The 15,069-nt window shown below is 50.3% G+C and overlaps 1 protein-coding gene across 4 annotated transcripts in view; it reads left to right on the top strand.

The window, feature by feature from the left end:
- Positions 1-15,069, top strand: part of atp8a2 (ATPase phospholipid transporting 8A2) — an 890,601-nt gene that overhangs the window by 839,661 nt on the left and 35,871 nt on the right. For all 4 annotated transcript variants that reach the window (XM_072476889.1, XM_072476890.1, XM_072476891.1 and 1 more), the window contains one exon: positions 10,341-10,429. In XM_072476889.1, the coding sequence (XP_072332990.1) occupies positions 10,341-10,429 (89 nt within the window). The remainder of the gene's footprint in view (positions 1-10,340; positions 10,430-15,069) is intronic.

The raw sequence follows: 15,069 nt of genomic DNA, 5'->3' as shown, positions 1-15,069 counted from the left end.
TTTGTGCACAACCATTATGATGCCTCTGCCACATTCTTCCACAATGCGGGCTGATCACTGAACCCTTGGCCCATCTGTCCAGGCATCTCCCCCTCCCCGTGGCACCCACCCACCCTCCCTCCAGCTGTGGACATGCCCCGGGTGCGGTGTCCCATTTCCTGGGTGTTCGGATGTTGGTTGCTGCGTGTGTGGTGTCCTCCCGCAGTGTTCCCCCTCCCTCCCCCTCCCCCTCCCTCTCCCACTCCCACTCTCTCCCCCTCCCCCTCCCTCCCCCTCCCCCTTCCCCTTCACCCTCCTCCCCCCTTTCCCCCCTCCTCCTCCCTCCCCTCTCTCCCCCACTCCCTCTCCCCTCCCCCTCCCGCCGTGATCCCCGTCCCGCAGTGTTCCCCCTCCCGCAGTGTTCCCCCCTCCCTCACTCCCCCATCTCCCCTTTCCCCCTTACCCCCCTCCCCCCCTTTTCCCCTTTCCCCTCCTTTCCCCCTCCCCCTCTTCCCCCTTCCCACCATTTCCCCCCTTCTCCCCTCCCCCTTCTTCCCCCCTTTCCCCCCTCCCCCTTCCTTCCCTCCCCTTCCCCCTCCCCCTTCCCCCTCCCTCTCCCTCCCCCTTCCCCTTCCCACCCTCGACTTCCCCCCCTCCCCCCCACTTCCCCCCTCCCCCCCACTTCCCCCCTCCCCCCCCACTTCCCCCCTCCCCTCCCGCTTCCCCCCTCCCGCTTCCGCCCTCCCCCCGCTTCCCCCCTCCCCCCCCGCTTCTCCCCCCACTTCTCCCCCCCCCGCTTCTCCCCCCCACGCTTCTCCCTCCCGCTTCTCTCCCCCCCGCTTTTCTCCCCCGCGCTTCTCCCCCCCCCGCTTCTCCCCCCCACGCTTCTCCCCCCACTTCTCTCCCCCCCGCTTCCCCCCCCACCCTGCTTCTCTCCCCACCCCGCTTCTCTCCCGCCCCCGCTTCTCTCCCGCCCCCGCTTCTCTCCTGCCCCCGCTTCTCTCCCCCCGCTTCGCTCCCCCCCGCTTCTCCCCCCGCTTCTCCCCCCTCGCTTCTCCCCCCTCCGCTTCTCCCCCCCCTCCGCTTCTCCCCACCCTGCTTCTCTGCCCCCCCGCTTCTCCCCACCCTGCTTCTCTGCCCCCCCCGCTTCTCCCCCCCGCTTCTCCCCCCCGCTTCTCCCCCCCCCGCTTCTCCCCCTCCCGCTTCTCCCCCTCCCGCTTCTCCATCCCGCTTCTCCCCCCCCGCTTCTCCCCCCCGCTTCTCCCCCCGCTTCTCCGCCCCCCGCTTCTCCGCCACCCGCTTCTCCCCCCCCCCGCTTCTCCCCCCCCCCGCTTCTCCTCCCCCCTGCTTCTCCTCCCCCCGCTTCTCCTCCCCCCCGCTTCTCCTCCCCCCTGCTTCTCCTCCCCCCGCTTCTCCTCCCCCCCCGCATAATGCACAACCATTATGATGCCTCTGCCACATTCTTCCACAATGCGGGCTGATCACTGAACCCTTGGCCCATCTGTCCAGGCATCTCCCCCTCCCCGTGGCACCCACCCACCCTCCCTCCAGCTGTGGACATGCCCCGGGTGCGGTGTCCCATTTCCTGGGTGTTCGGATGTTGGTTGCTGCGTGTGTGTGTCCTCCCGCAGTGTTCCCCCTCCCTCCCCCTCCCCCCCCCTCCCCCTCCCTCTCCCCCTCCCTCTCCCCCTCCCACTCTCTCCCCCTCCCCCTTCCCCCTCCTCCCCCCTTTTCCCCCTCCTCCCCCTTTTCCCCCTCCTCCCCCCTTTTCCCCCTCCTCCTCCCTCCCCTCTCTCCCCCACTCCCCTCTCCCCCTCCCCCTCCCGCCGTGATCCCCCTCCCGCAGTGTTCCCCCTCCCGCAGTGTTCCCCCTCCCGCAGTGTCCCCCCCCCCGCAGTGTTCCCCCCTCCCTCACTCCCCCATCTCCCCTTTCCCCCTTACCCCACTCCCCCCCTTTTCCCCTTTCCCCTCCTTTCCCCCTCCCCCTTCCCCCTTCCCACCATTTCCCCCCTTCTCCCCTCCCCCTTTCCCCCCCTTTCCCCCTTTCCCCCTCCCCCTTCCTTCCCTCCCCTTCCCCCCTCCGCCCTACCCCTCCCTCTCCCTCCCCCTTCCCACCCTCCACTTCCCCCCCCTCCCCCACTTCCCCCTCCCCCCCACTTCCCCCCTCCCCCCACTTCCCCCCTCCCCCCACTTCCCCCCTCCCCCCCACTTCCCCCCTCCCCTCCACTTCCCCCCTCCCCTCCACTTCCCCACTCCCCTCCCGCTTCCCCCCTCCCCTCCCGCTTCCCCCCTCACCTCCCGCTTCCCCCCTCTCCTCCCGCTTCCCCCCTCCCCTCCCGCTTCCGCCCTCCCCCGCTTCCTCCCTCCCCCCCCGCTTCTCCCCTCACTTCTCCCCCCCGCTTCTCCCCCCCACGCTTCTCCCTCCCGCTTCTCTCCCCCCGCTTCTCTCCCCCCGCTTCTCTCCCCCGCGCTTCTCCCCCCCCGATTCTCCCCCCCACGCTTCTCCCCCCACGCTTCTCCCCCCACTTCTCTCCCCCCCGCTTCCCCCCCCACCCTGCTTCTCTCCCCACCCCGCTTCTCTCCCGCCCCCGCTTCTCTCCCGCCCCCGCTTCTCTCCCCCCGCTTCTCTCCCCCCGCTTCTCTCCCCCGCTTCGCTCCCCCCCGCTTCTCCCCCCCGCTTCTCCCCCCCTCGCTTCTCCCCCCCTCCGCTTCTCCCCCCCTCCGCTTCTCCCCGCCCTGCTTCTCCCCCCCCCGCTTCTCCCCCCGCTTCTCCCCCCCGCTTCTCCCCCCGCTTCTCCGCCCCCGCTTCTCCGCCCCCCGCTTCTCCGTCCCCCGCTTCTCCTCCCCCGCTTCTCCCCCCCGCTTCTCCCCCCCCGCTTCTCCTCCCCCCTGCTTCTCCTCCCCCCGCTTCTCCTCCCCCCGCTTCTCCTCCCCCCCGCATAATGCACAACCATTATGATGCCTCTGCCACATTCTTCCACAATGCGGGCTGATCACTGAACCCTTGGCCCATCTGTCCAGGCATCTCCCCCTCCCCGTGGCACCCACCCACCCACCCTCCCTCCAGCTGTGGACATGCCCCGGGTGCGGTGTCCCATTTCCTGGGTGTTCGGATGTTGGTTGCTGCGTGTGTGGTGTCCTCCCGCAGTGTTCCCCCTCCCTCCCCTTCCCCCTCTCCCTCTCCCCCTCCCCCTCCCTCTCCCCCTCCCTCTCCCTCTCCCCCTCCCCCTCCCTCTCCCCCTCCCCTCCCTCTCCCCCTCCCCCTCCCTCTCCCCCTCCCACTCTCTTCCCCTCCCCTTCCCCCTCCTCCCCCTCCCCCTTCCCCTCCTCCCCCTTTTCCCCTCCTCCCCTCTTTTCCCCCTCCTCCTCCCTCCCCCACTCCCCTCTCCCCCTCCCCTCCCGCCGTGATCCCCGTCCCGCAGTGTTCCCCCTCCCGCAGTGTTCCCCCCTCCCTCACTCCCCCATCTCACCTTTCCCCCTTACCCCCCTCCCCCCCTTTTCCCCTTTCCCCTCCTTTCCCCCTCCCCCTTCCCCCTTCCCACCATTTCCCCCCTTCTCCCCTCCCCCTTCTTCCCCCCCTTTCCCCCCTCCCCCTTCCTTCCCTCCCTTCCCCCTCCCCCCTTCCCCCTCCTCTCCCTCCCCCTTCTCACCCTCCACTTCCCCCCCTCCCCCCCACTCCCCCCTTCCCCCCTCCCCCCCACTTCCCCCCTCCCCTCCCACTTCCCCCCTCCCCTCCCACTTCCCCCCTCCCCTCCACTTCCCCCCTCCCCACCCGCTTCCCCCTCCCCTCCCGCTTCCCCCTCCCCTCCCGCTTCCCCCCTCCCCCCGCTTCCCCCTCCCCCCCGCTTCTCCCCCACTTCTCCCCCCCACGCTTCTCCCCCCCGCTTCTCCCCCCCCGCTTCTCCCCCCCACACTTCTCCCCCCACTTCTCTCCCCCGCTTCTCCCCCCACCCTGCTTCTCTCCCCACCCCGCTTCTCTCCCGCCCCCGCTTCTCTCCCGCCCCCGCTTCTCTCTCCCCCCCGCTTCGCTCTCCCCCGCTTCGCTCCCCCCCCGCTTCTCTCCCCCTCGCTTCTCCCCCCCTCGCTTCTCCCCCCTCCGCTTCTCCCCCCTCCGCTTCTCCCCCCCCCTCCGCTTCTCCCCGCCCTGCTTCTCTGCCCCCCGCTTCTCCCCCCCGCCTCTCCCCCCCGCTTCTCCCCTCCCCGCTTCTCCCCCCCCGCTTGTCCCCCCCCTTCTCCCCCCCGCTTCTCCCCCCCCCGCTTCTCCCCCCCCGCTTCTCCGCCCCCCGCTTCTCCGCCCCCCGCTTCTCCCCCCCCGCTTCTCCTCCCCCCGCTTCTCCTCCCCCCCGCTTCTCCTCCCCCCCCCCGCTTCTCCTCCCCCCGGCTTCTCCTCCCCCCCGCTTCTCCTCCCCCTCCGCTTCTCTCCCCCCCGCTTCTCCTCCCCCCGCTTCTCCGCCCCCCACTTCTCCCCCCCCGCTTCTCCTCCCCCGCTTCTCCTCTCCCCCGCTTCTCCTCCCCCCCCCCGCTTCTCCTCTCCCCCGGCTTCTCCTCCCCCCCGCTTCTCCTCCCCCATTTCTCCTCCCCTGCTTCTCTCCCCCCCCCCCCCCCCCCGCTTTCATTGCCGCCCCCCCCCCCCCACTTTCTGGGCAGGCCACTGAATGACAGGAGGCCATTGGATATGAAGTGGCTCCCATGAATTGGATGGAAACAGGGCTTAAGTGGTGATAATTGGTTTCTCACCACGCTATGGCGAGGTCCCGACTTTGCCTACGGGAGCGGGCCGGTTGCATCGCAAACTGTTTGGCGCCTGGCGCGGTTTTCGTTTTAGCCTCTCCTGCTATTCACCGGCCTTGTTTCGCTTGAGCGAGAGCGTAACGTGGCCTGAGAATCTCGCCCAGTATTTTCAATCAAACAGAATGTATGTATTCTTTGAAACCAAACATGCCATAAATATCTTATTAGCTACTTTAGTCAGACCCTTTCTGAGCAACTTTAAAAGAGATGCCTTCAGAGAAACAGTGAAAGAAGCCTGAAGAAAGGTTATGGAATTGTATTTTATTCAAGTTAAAGTTTGTACTTTATGTTTTTAAGAATCTCTTTTGTGTTCAAAAATTTAAACTAGCGCAGGACAATTTTATGAGGCTGATCTGTTATGGAATTATTTTTTTGCCAGTTATTAAGCAGTTTTCTGTTCTTGATGCATTTTATGGAGCGACAAGAGGGAAATAAGTCCAAGAACTTGCAATCTCCTAAATTGTAACTGGTGGAGTATTGCCTCCTGACATCATCATCTGAGGCTGTAAAGCAATTAATGGATCCTGTCTGTTAAGTGGAAAAACTCCGCTTTGAAGTTTTTAAAACTCTGCAGATGAAATGAGAAATCAAATGTGCCTGTGCAACTAGTTATTGAGAAACTATTTTATGTTAATTGTATGTTCTTTGGAACCTGGTGTTTGCTTTAAATTCTATTTACTGCCCTGCAGAAAATGTTTGCAAAGATATGAACAGATTTGTATAGAACTTCAAAGTAGCCATTTGCACAGCAAACTACCGTAGCATAACTTAGTCTTTGTTTCTGTTATTACCACTGTTTTATATATTTTGAAATGCTAATGCCACTGTCTAGTGTCAGTATGCCAGTGTGGGAATTTGTGATAGATCTCTGCTCCTGTCATTGAGCTGCCATGGTGTTTTCAGCACATTGTTTATTGTTGCAAAGCAAAGGGTTCTACATGGTTCTGATTTTCCTCTGTTCGTCAACGCATGGATAATATCACATACACAATAATCTGCCAATGCCCAAGGTGCAGAACAACTTTGTTTTGTAAACATGTAGAGTGCACATTAGCCCACACTTAACCCATTTGGTAATCACATATGAGGGAAATAGATATATTTAACCCGCAATACTATATTGTTGCTCTCTCATACAACAAATTAAAGAATTAAACAAACTGGACAACTTTTGGGTCGGACAGGAAACATTGAAGATGTCTGAGCAGTGGCGCAGTGGGTTAGCCCTGCAGCCTCACGGCACCGAGGTCCCAGGTTCGATCCCGGCTCTGGGTCACTGTCCGTGTGGAGTTTGCACATTCGTCCCGTGTTTGCGTGGGTTTCGCCCCCACAACCTAAAGATGTGCAGGGTAGGTGGATTGAACACGCTAAATTGCTCCTTAATTGGAAAAATGAATTGGGTACTCTAAAAAAAAATTTTTTTAAAGATGTCTGAGCAGAACAATTTTTTTAAAATCTGACTGCAACCTGCAACATCTATTATCTGTACACAGAACCAGAACTTCTTTTATGCGCTTCAAGAGAAGCTGGTTCATGTCCAAAACAAGCAACAGGTGTGGAGTTCCAGAAACAACACCCCCTGCCTGCCTCTATACAATCTTCCTTATACTGACATTTGCTTTGCTATGATGGTGGGGGTGGGGAAGCAAGAAGTACCAAATACTTGAAAACACTTTTTTTAATGGGTATGCATTGCACAGAAGCAAAATTTGGTCCTTTGTGTACATATCTGCTGCTTATTCCAGCTAGGTACATGTTTTAGTTGCCAAGTTTGCATGTTCACTGAAGAACCTTTTTCATCTATATGCTTCCATACGGACTCGCTTCGTTATCAAAATGCTTTCATGGAGATCATGTAAGATTGCATCCCTACCACCCAGCCTTGCTCTGTATTGTTTTTATTTCACTAATTGCTTACAGATTCTCTGGGTGGTCCATCTGTGAACTAGATAATGGTGTGGCTAAATCTGTCAAAGGTTTTCATGTCTCTTTAACTGTGCTGTGGTTTCCAACTGGGTCTAATCACTGTGATGTTCCTTTCCTTTGTTCTTTCACAATTCCTTCACACCTGCTTATACTCTGCTGTGGAAGAATTCAGACAAGCTTCTGTTGGTTTTCTCCTGCCCTCATTTAGAAGATTCTCTGAATTCTAAGTGACACAGCGGTCAGGGAAAGACATGGGCTGCATTGTCTGTGGTTTTTGTGTGTGTGCGTGTCCCACATGCAGCCATCCTTTCCTTCAGTGGTCTTGCAGGGTATTCCTGCTGGTTTCTGTGACATTTTGTGTGTAACCCTGCACTCTGAAGATATGTAACTGTAGTCTGCTTGTTTCTAATTGGTTAGGGTCACACTGTTTATATTGGTTGGACTTCACAGGTTTCTGTAACTTTAAAAGATGGTGATAAATCAAAGCATCATATTCCCCATGTTTAATTAAAAAATGCTTACTTTGGATGTAAACAAAACACCACTGTCTTTCTGACACTTTTTCAGTTGTTCTGGCTAATGTAATTTATACATGTTTGGCACTTTGTCAAACCAGGCCAATATAAAAATGCCAGTCCTGCTGATCTGTATATAAGTCTTGGTCGGTCAGCTCATGAATACCTAAGGGGTATCTCATTTTTTCAGTGGCTCTGACCCCCAAGAATGACCTACCCACTACTCTGGGTGCTCTTGTAGTGCTATTTTCTGAAAGCCCTTATTGTGTGTGTATAGGGGGTTGACTACACAAGCATTTTTCTCGAGGCCAATACAAAACAGTGGTATTAAAGCTATTTTTAAAATCTTTGTTCATTCAAGGTTTCAGAGCTGCAGCTTTCTTGATGGAGAGGGTGGGGGAGGTAATTCCCTTTTAAATGTTGTAGACAAATAATTACAGTTGAGCCCTTGATACCAAATTGAAATGAAGGAATTATTTATTCCCTTTATTTGGCCTTTGCAGGCTGTATTCAAAAGCCACCAGCCCTACACAAGCTTTTTTTAAATGCTGTGCACTAGATTTTCTTTAACGTTTCTGCACTTTAATGTGATTAATTGTAATACTTGTCTTTGATTAAAGTGGATAGTTGCCTTTGAAGTATTTTTAGGTTGTTCAAAATCCAATTAATTTTTTCCTATTGTCTCTGTAATTTGATAATGTTGACAAAGTTCAGCACTAAGAAATTGGTAATAATTCTGACGGTTGAATTGCAAGTTTTGAAAATGCTGTTGTACCAGCTTTGTCTCCCCCCCCCCCCCCCCCCCCCCCACCCCCCCTTCACGAACTCAAATAAATGTCAACTACAAATAGAAGATGATGCTGAAAGTCCTTGGAATTATGGTAGAATAGTCTGTGGATTGGTGTGATGCAGGTTTGCATCTGTGATTCTGGAACAGTTATGGTGTGGAATTTTCTCAGCAGCAGGCTCTGTATTTTCTCATTTTTTCCCTTTTAATTTTCTGTTGCCCAGAACTTTTTAAAAAATAAATTTAGAGTACCTAATTAATTTTTTCCAATTAAGGGGCAATTTAGCATGGCCAATCCACTTAACCTGCACATCTTTTGGGTTGTGGGAGAGAAACCCAGGCAGACACGGGGAGAATGTGCAAACTCCACCGGACAGTGACCCAGAGCCGGAATCGAACCTGGGACCTTGCCGCCGTGAGGCAGCAGGGCTAACCCACTGTGCCACCATGCTGCCCTCGTCGCCCACACCTGAAAGTCTTGATTTACATTGAGATATGATTCCAGAGACATCCTTCTAACTCTTATCTAGACATGGTTTGAGCCTTAACTGTAAATTTTGGTGGACAATTTGATTAAGGGAGGCAGAATGGTGGCCAACCCTGTCACTAATTCTTCCCGTACGTCACAAACTAATGGTCACTGTAGTTGGTTGTAGGATCATAATTACTGTTCCTTGTTAAAATCAGTCTGTGTGCTTTCTGTTGCCTGATTAGAGAAAAACACTAGTAAAAGCCTACAACTGGCCCCCATCTCATTCTGTCAACAGAAGTATCTGCGGAGAGAAGGATAAACCTGTTTGGCAAAGTGCGATGGAATAGCATTTTTTAAATGTTCCAATTTTCTATTAATACTCCAAAGCAGAGCATTCAAAAATTACTTAATCATTGTCAAGGAGAAGAGAACCAGATAATCTCTGGTTTTGTTTTGTCGATGAAACTGAATGTCAGCACGATGATTGAATAAAATGCATGTAAAATAAATGCAGATCAACAGGAATTTTAACAAGGTTAAATAATAGGAGTAATATAGATTAAAACAATATTCAAAGCAACTAAATAGAAGATTGAAAGTTAATTTATCACAAGTAATGACTAACAGTAGGAATTTTTATAATACAGCTGATGCAAGCTTCTGAGGACATTTCTCATGCACAACTGACTCCGAATGAATAGTGTGAACTTGGTTCAAAGAGAATTTGAAATGTTGAGATGGAGTATATAGCCAAATAATTGTTAATTTGCTTTACGTTAAATCTCTTCAAATCATCCTTGTGACTGACTTCGAATACCGATGCTGTATTCATCCAATTAAGTTGAATGCTGGGCAATGATCTCTAAATTTTCTTTGTTGTGCATTGCCTGTTTATTTTCAATACACAGTAGCTTCATAAATTCTCTTGCACAGCCACACACATGGTATCTTAAGGAGGACAGTTTGTGAGGAGCCTGTGTGATATCTTCAAGATTGTTATGTGATCTCTCAGGAGTGACAAGTGCTCCAAATCATGCCACAAATCCAGATTGCTGTATTTGAAAACTGTTGCACTCTGTTTTTTACTTGTTTTTTCCATTTCCTGAACATAAATAATGGATCATAACTCCTTAAATAGATATCTCACTGGTGACATTGCTTTGGAGAGTGCTACCTGTGGTCCCACAGAGAAATAATTAACTAAGATTATTTTAAACTTTTCTGTTTAAAATAATGTAGTGTGGTTACAGTTCTTGCATTTAAGGCTGCCCTGTAGCAACATCACTGATTTTATATTTGGTGTGAGTGGCTTCCTATTCAATATTTTTTGAGAGAAGGATCCATAAAAAACGAGCAAGACACTGATAGGACACCAAAAATATACTTTTGATTTTGACAGAATGATGCAGAAAATGCTTGAAATCTATGATAGATTACTTATTCTCAGCTGCAGCCTTTGTCCATTTCATAAAGTATTTAACAGCAACTTATTTAATTGACTTCATGAACCAAATTAGTGTAGGCACCAAGAGATTTATAAAACTGGTATTCAGGAGCTGTTAAACTGAAGATTTGTTTTATTTGTGGTCAGCTAATTAACATAAATCATGCTCATTGTTAACAGTTGCTAATTAGCACCTGGTATGTTAATTGCTGACTAAGGAGATTGTCTCTTTTTAATTGCAAACCCAATGAGTCACCTGGACCTTGCATCTAAGTGTGAACATTTCCCTTGGTTTTCTGCTATTTGAATTTATATGCTCAGATGTTTACTCATACAGACCTGTATGCTGGTATCAAAACATGTCAAAAACCTGGCTTTCCACTTCCTAGTATGTGGGACTTACATGTGCTTTGTTTTGCTCTATAGTCTGAATGAACGTGCTTATCTGCTAAAGAGAGTGTTTAAGAAAACCCCCTCAAGCCTTGTCCGGACTCATTCTGTTCATGGTCAGTCACGTAAGTATCCCACTACCTTGTGCTACTTCAATTACATTTACACGGAAAGAAAAAGTGTAAACAGGAGGCTGTACTAGTTTTCACTGATTTTTTTTTAACTATGCACTCAACTACCAGTCAGGCCTTTCTTAACCAATATTTTGTATACTTCATAAGAGAGAGAAAATCCATGTGTAAACATCAGGAAATACAAAATATGGGAACCCACGGACTAGTAATATAGCCTCAAGATTATTTGTTTTGTGAAGGCCATGAAGAGTCCATCACAAGTTTGTGAGTCAAATTGAAACTTAACTTTATTTACACTAATATTTACACAGCACCAGTACTTCGCTGTTGGTCTCTCTAACTGGTACCTAACTGGCCAGCTCTATTCATACAACCGAAAAGTAATAATAATAATCGCTTATTGTCACAAGGAGGCTTCAATGAAGTTACTGTGAAAAGCCCCTAGTCGCCACATTCCGGCACCTGTTCGGGGAGGCCAGAACAGGAATTGAACCCACGCTGCTGGCCTTGTTCGGCATTACAAGCCAGCTGTTTAGCCCAGTGGGCTAAACCAGCCATTATTTTAATAACCAGAAAAGGTTAACGATTGACCCATCCCCTTTTTGAGGGACCTCATTCTCCAAGATCCATGGGGTAACCAATTGTCCCTACCCAATAGGATCTGTGCTGGTGGCAACAATTTGAAAAACTTTGTGCTACTTTTAATATTTGAAAGTTTTGTTCTGGGACTCTGCTTTGTTTGGCTCTCTCGGATCCTTTTTTCCTGTGCCACTTCCCCTTGCCACCTATGCCACCTTTCATCACCTCCATCACTTTTTTACCCCAATACCATCAGTGCTACTCAGCCTTCCTTATGGGCGGCATGGTAGCACAGTGGTTAGCACTATTGCTTCACAGCCCCAGGGTCCCAGGTTCGATTCTTGTTTGGGTCACTGTCTGTGCGGTGTCTGCCCGTTCTCCCAGTGTCTGTGTGGGTTTCCTCTGGGTGCTCCGGTTTCCTCCCACAAGTCCCGAAAGACGTGTTTGTTAGGTGAATTGGACATTCTGAATTCTCTCTCAGTGTACCCGAACAGGAGTGTGGTGACTCGGGGATTTTCACAGTAACTTCATTTGCAGTGTTAATGTAAGCCTACTTGTAACACTAATAAAGACTATTATTATTCTTCACTGCCTCTCTGAGCTTTCTGTGAAGGACCCATGTTAGGCATCTAAGACAGGGACAAAATGTGACACCATGGAGGTAGAAACAAACAGTCCTAATGATTGAAAGCTTACCTCAGTATCAAATATGACACCAAGGTTGTGAAGAGTCTGGTTGAGCCTCGGACAGTGGCCAGTAAGAAGGATGGAGTTGGTGTCCTTGGGACAGAGTGAAGACAGCTGAAGACAATGACTTTGATCTTCCCAATATTTTTATTAGAGGAACAGACTAAAGATACTGAGAGTTTGCAACTTGCTCCAGATTTCTGAAGTGCAAATTTATTTAAAATGAGGGTGACTAACCTGACCTTGTGGCAATGAGGCCGATGTAGAATACAAATGGAAAGGTTTTAAGAACAGGAATAAAGAATGTGGAAAACCACTATGTATCCAAAATCGAAAGAAAGAAGTAAAATATGAAAAAGCCATGGTCATGTACAAAAGCAAATAAGATGTTTTTATAAATTAAATGCATATAATACTTAACTGAACAGAGTTGAGTATATGGAACAGCTGAATAAAACAAAGGCTGTTAAATCAGCTGAAAGGTTTTGGAAAATAGATATTTTTGGAAGTAATGGGAAAAGCTTTTCAGTTATGTGAGGAGTTAGGAAGCTGTGGAAGACTGCACAGAAGAATGTTCAAGAACAGATTACAAAGGATTTGCTGCATATGTCAGAACTGCTGTGTGAGTGCCAGTTTTCATAGTTCACCACACTCTGGAATGGTTCCGATGGACTGGAAGGAGGCTAAAAGACAGACCCAAGTAACTATCGGCCCATTAGTTTGATGTCACAAATAGGAAGAATACCATGGTCCCAGGTTCGATTCCCGGCTTGAGTCACTGTCTGTGCGCAGTCTGTACATTCTCCCTGTGTCTGCAAGGGTTCCCTCCGGGTGCTCCGGTTTCCTCCCACAAGTCCCTAAAGACGTGCTGTTAGGTAATTTGGACATTCTGAATTCTCCCTCTATGTACCCGAACAGGCGCCAGAATGTGGCGACTAGGAACTTTTCACAGTAACTTCATTGCAGTGTTAATGTAAGCCTACTTGTGGCAATAAAGGTTATTCTGTTATTATTATATGCTTGAGGAAATCCGCATATCCATGTTTGGCTAGAGAGGGATATATTAGGGTCTTAAAATTTAATTGGATTTTTTTTTTGAATAAGTTATGAAATTGGTGGATGAGAGAAGGCCAGAAGACATTGTCTACTTAGATTTCCAGAATGCTTTTATGTAAATAAATAACTTGGATGAAGAGGAGCAGTGGTATGGTTGTTAAATTTGTTGATGACACAAATCGAGGTAAAGTAAGTACTGATGAGATAAAGAGGCTGCAGAAGGATATAAATAGGTTAAGTGAGTGGGCAAAGTCTGGCAAATGGAGCATATTTCAGGAAAATGTGCAATTATCCATTCTGGCAGGACAAATTGAAAAATGAAGCATATTATCTAAATGGTGAGAGACTGCAGAGCTCTGAGATGCAGAGGAATCGGAGTGTCCATTTGCATGAATTGCAAAAGACTAGTAGGCAGATGGTAATAGAATGTTATTGTTTATTGTGAGGGGAATTGAATACAAAAGCATGGAGGGTATGTTTCACTTATACGGGGTATTGGTGAGACCACATCTAAAGTACTGTGTACAGTATTGATCTCCATATTTAAGGAAAGGTGTAAATGCATTTGAAGCAGCTCAGAAGATTTTCTTGATTAAAATCTGGAATGAGCAGGTTGTCTTATGAGTAAAGGCTGGACAGGCTAGGCTTGTATCCATTGGAGCTTAGAAGAGTAAGAGGTGACTTGATTGAAACATACAAGACCCTGAGGGGACTTGACAAGGTGGATGTGGAAAGGCGTTTCCTCTTGTGAGAGAATCTAGAACTAGGGGCCAATATTTAAGTTAAAGAGTTACCCATTTAGGACAGAGAAATATATTGGGCGGGATTCAACGGGACAAAAACAGAGTCCTGTTTTGGGTGCATTTAGCAGGATTTGTTTTGGCGCAGCACCAAGAAACATCAAATTATTTAACGGGACTTTGCTGTTTTCTTTGGCCTTGGCAAGGAACACCCCACCAAGGCCACATTTTTGCTCATTTCCTGCACTAATCTTTCTTTCTTTAAAAAAAAAATTTAGAGTATCCAATCAATTTTTTCCAATTAAGGGGCAATTTTGTGGCCAATCCACCTACCCTGCACATCTTTTGGGTTGTGGGGGTGAAACCCACGCAAACACGGGGAGAATGTGCAAACACCACACGGACAGTGACTCAGAGCCGGGATTGAACCTGGGACCTCAGCGCCATGAGGCAACCGTGCGAACCACTTGCGCCATCGTGTAGCCCTCTGCACTAATCTTTCAGACTCCCTCAGCCACTACACCGCAGCCTCTGGATGCCCCCCACCCCCGCCCCACAAAACCCCCAACTAATTCCTCAGGGGATCCTCGAGCCCCCCCTCACCCCATCTCTTTAAGTGCAAGGCACCCCAGGGCCTAATCCCTGGCACGTGCAGCCTGGCCCCTTGACACTGCCGGGGTCCCTGGGTGGCAGTGTGAAGGTGCCATGCTAATGGTTCCCTTCCCAGGTGCCAACAGGAATGCCAGACTACCCAGGGGCCTCTAATGGATTGAACAACACTGTTTCTCTCCCCCCCCCCCCCCCCCCCCCCCCTCAGGGTGTCGTTGCTTGTGGAAGCCAGTGCTTAACAGCGCCATGGTGAGGTCTCCCAGGCGAGGCCATAAGTTCCTGGGCACCAGGAGAATCGGCATAGACATATTAGGCTCATTTAAATATGCTTATCTGGATCTCGCCCATTGAGGGCCACGGCGTCTCATGAGATCTCATTAAATCTTGCAAGGCATTTGGAGCATCGCAAATCTCGCAAGAGGCCTGTCGCGAGATTCAACGGCTTTGTTGCTTCACCAATTCAGGCCAGGCCGCTGATTCACGCCTATTTTCTCAGAGAGTTGTGAGAGTCTGAAATTCTCTTCCTCAAAAGATGTTGAGGCAAAATCTTTGAATATTTTTAAGACCGAGCTAGATAGATTCCTGATAAGCAAGGGGATGAAAGGTTATTGGGGTAAGCAAGAATGTGAAATTGAGGTTAAAATTAGATCAGCCATGGTCATATTGAATGGTGGAGCAGTTTTGAGGGGCTGAGTGGCGTACTTCTGTTTCTAATTCATATGTTCGTATGTAAGATTAAAGCCTCTAGTATTAGTGGCAATAGTATTAGTGACAATATATTGAGCTGTATTGAAAATTGGCAAGGTTTAAGAGAAAAGTAGCTCTGCATAGATTTGGATCTATATGAAGACCAGTCACCAGTGGTGTTCCACAGGATTCAATGTTGGGATGTATGTATGTATGATCTTTACTATTTTCATTAATTGTCTGGATGTAGATGTAGAGGGCACCATCTGCAAT

This window comes from Scyliorhinus torazame, chromosome 15, assembly GCF_047496885.1.
Source record: "Scyliorhinus torazame isolate Kashiwa2021f chromosome 15, sScyTor2.1, whole genome shotgun sequence".
Classification (NCBI taxonomy): Eukaryota; Metazoa; Chordata; class Chondrichthyes; order Carcharhiniformes; family Scyliorhinidae; genus Scyliorhinus; species Scyliorhinus torazame.
This window is presented reverse-complemented; position numbering and strand designations above follow the sequence as displayed.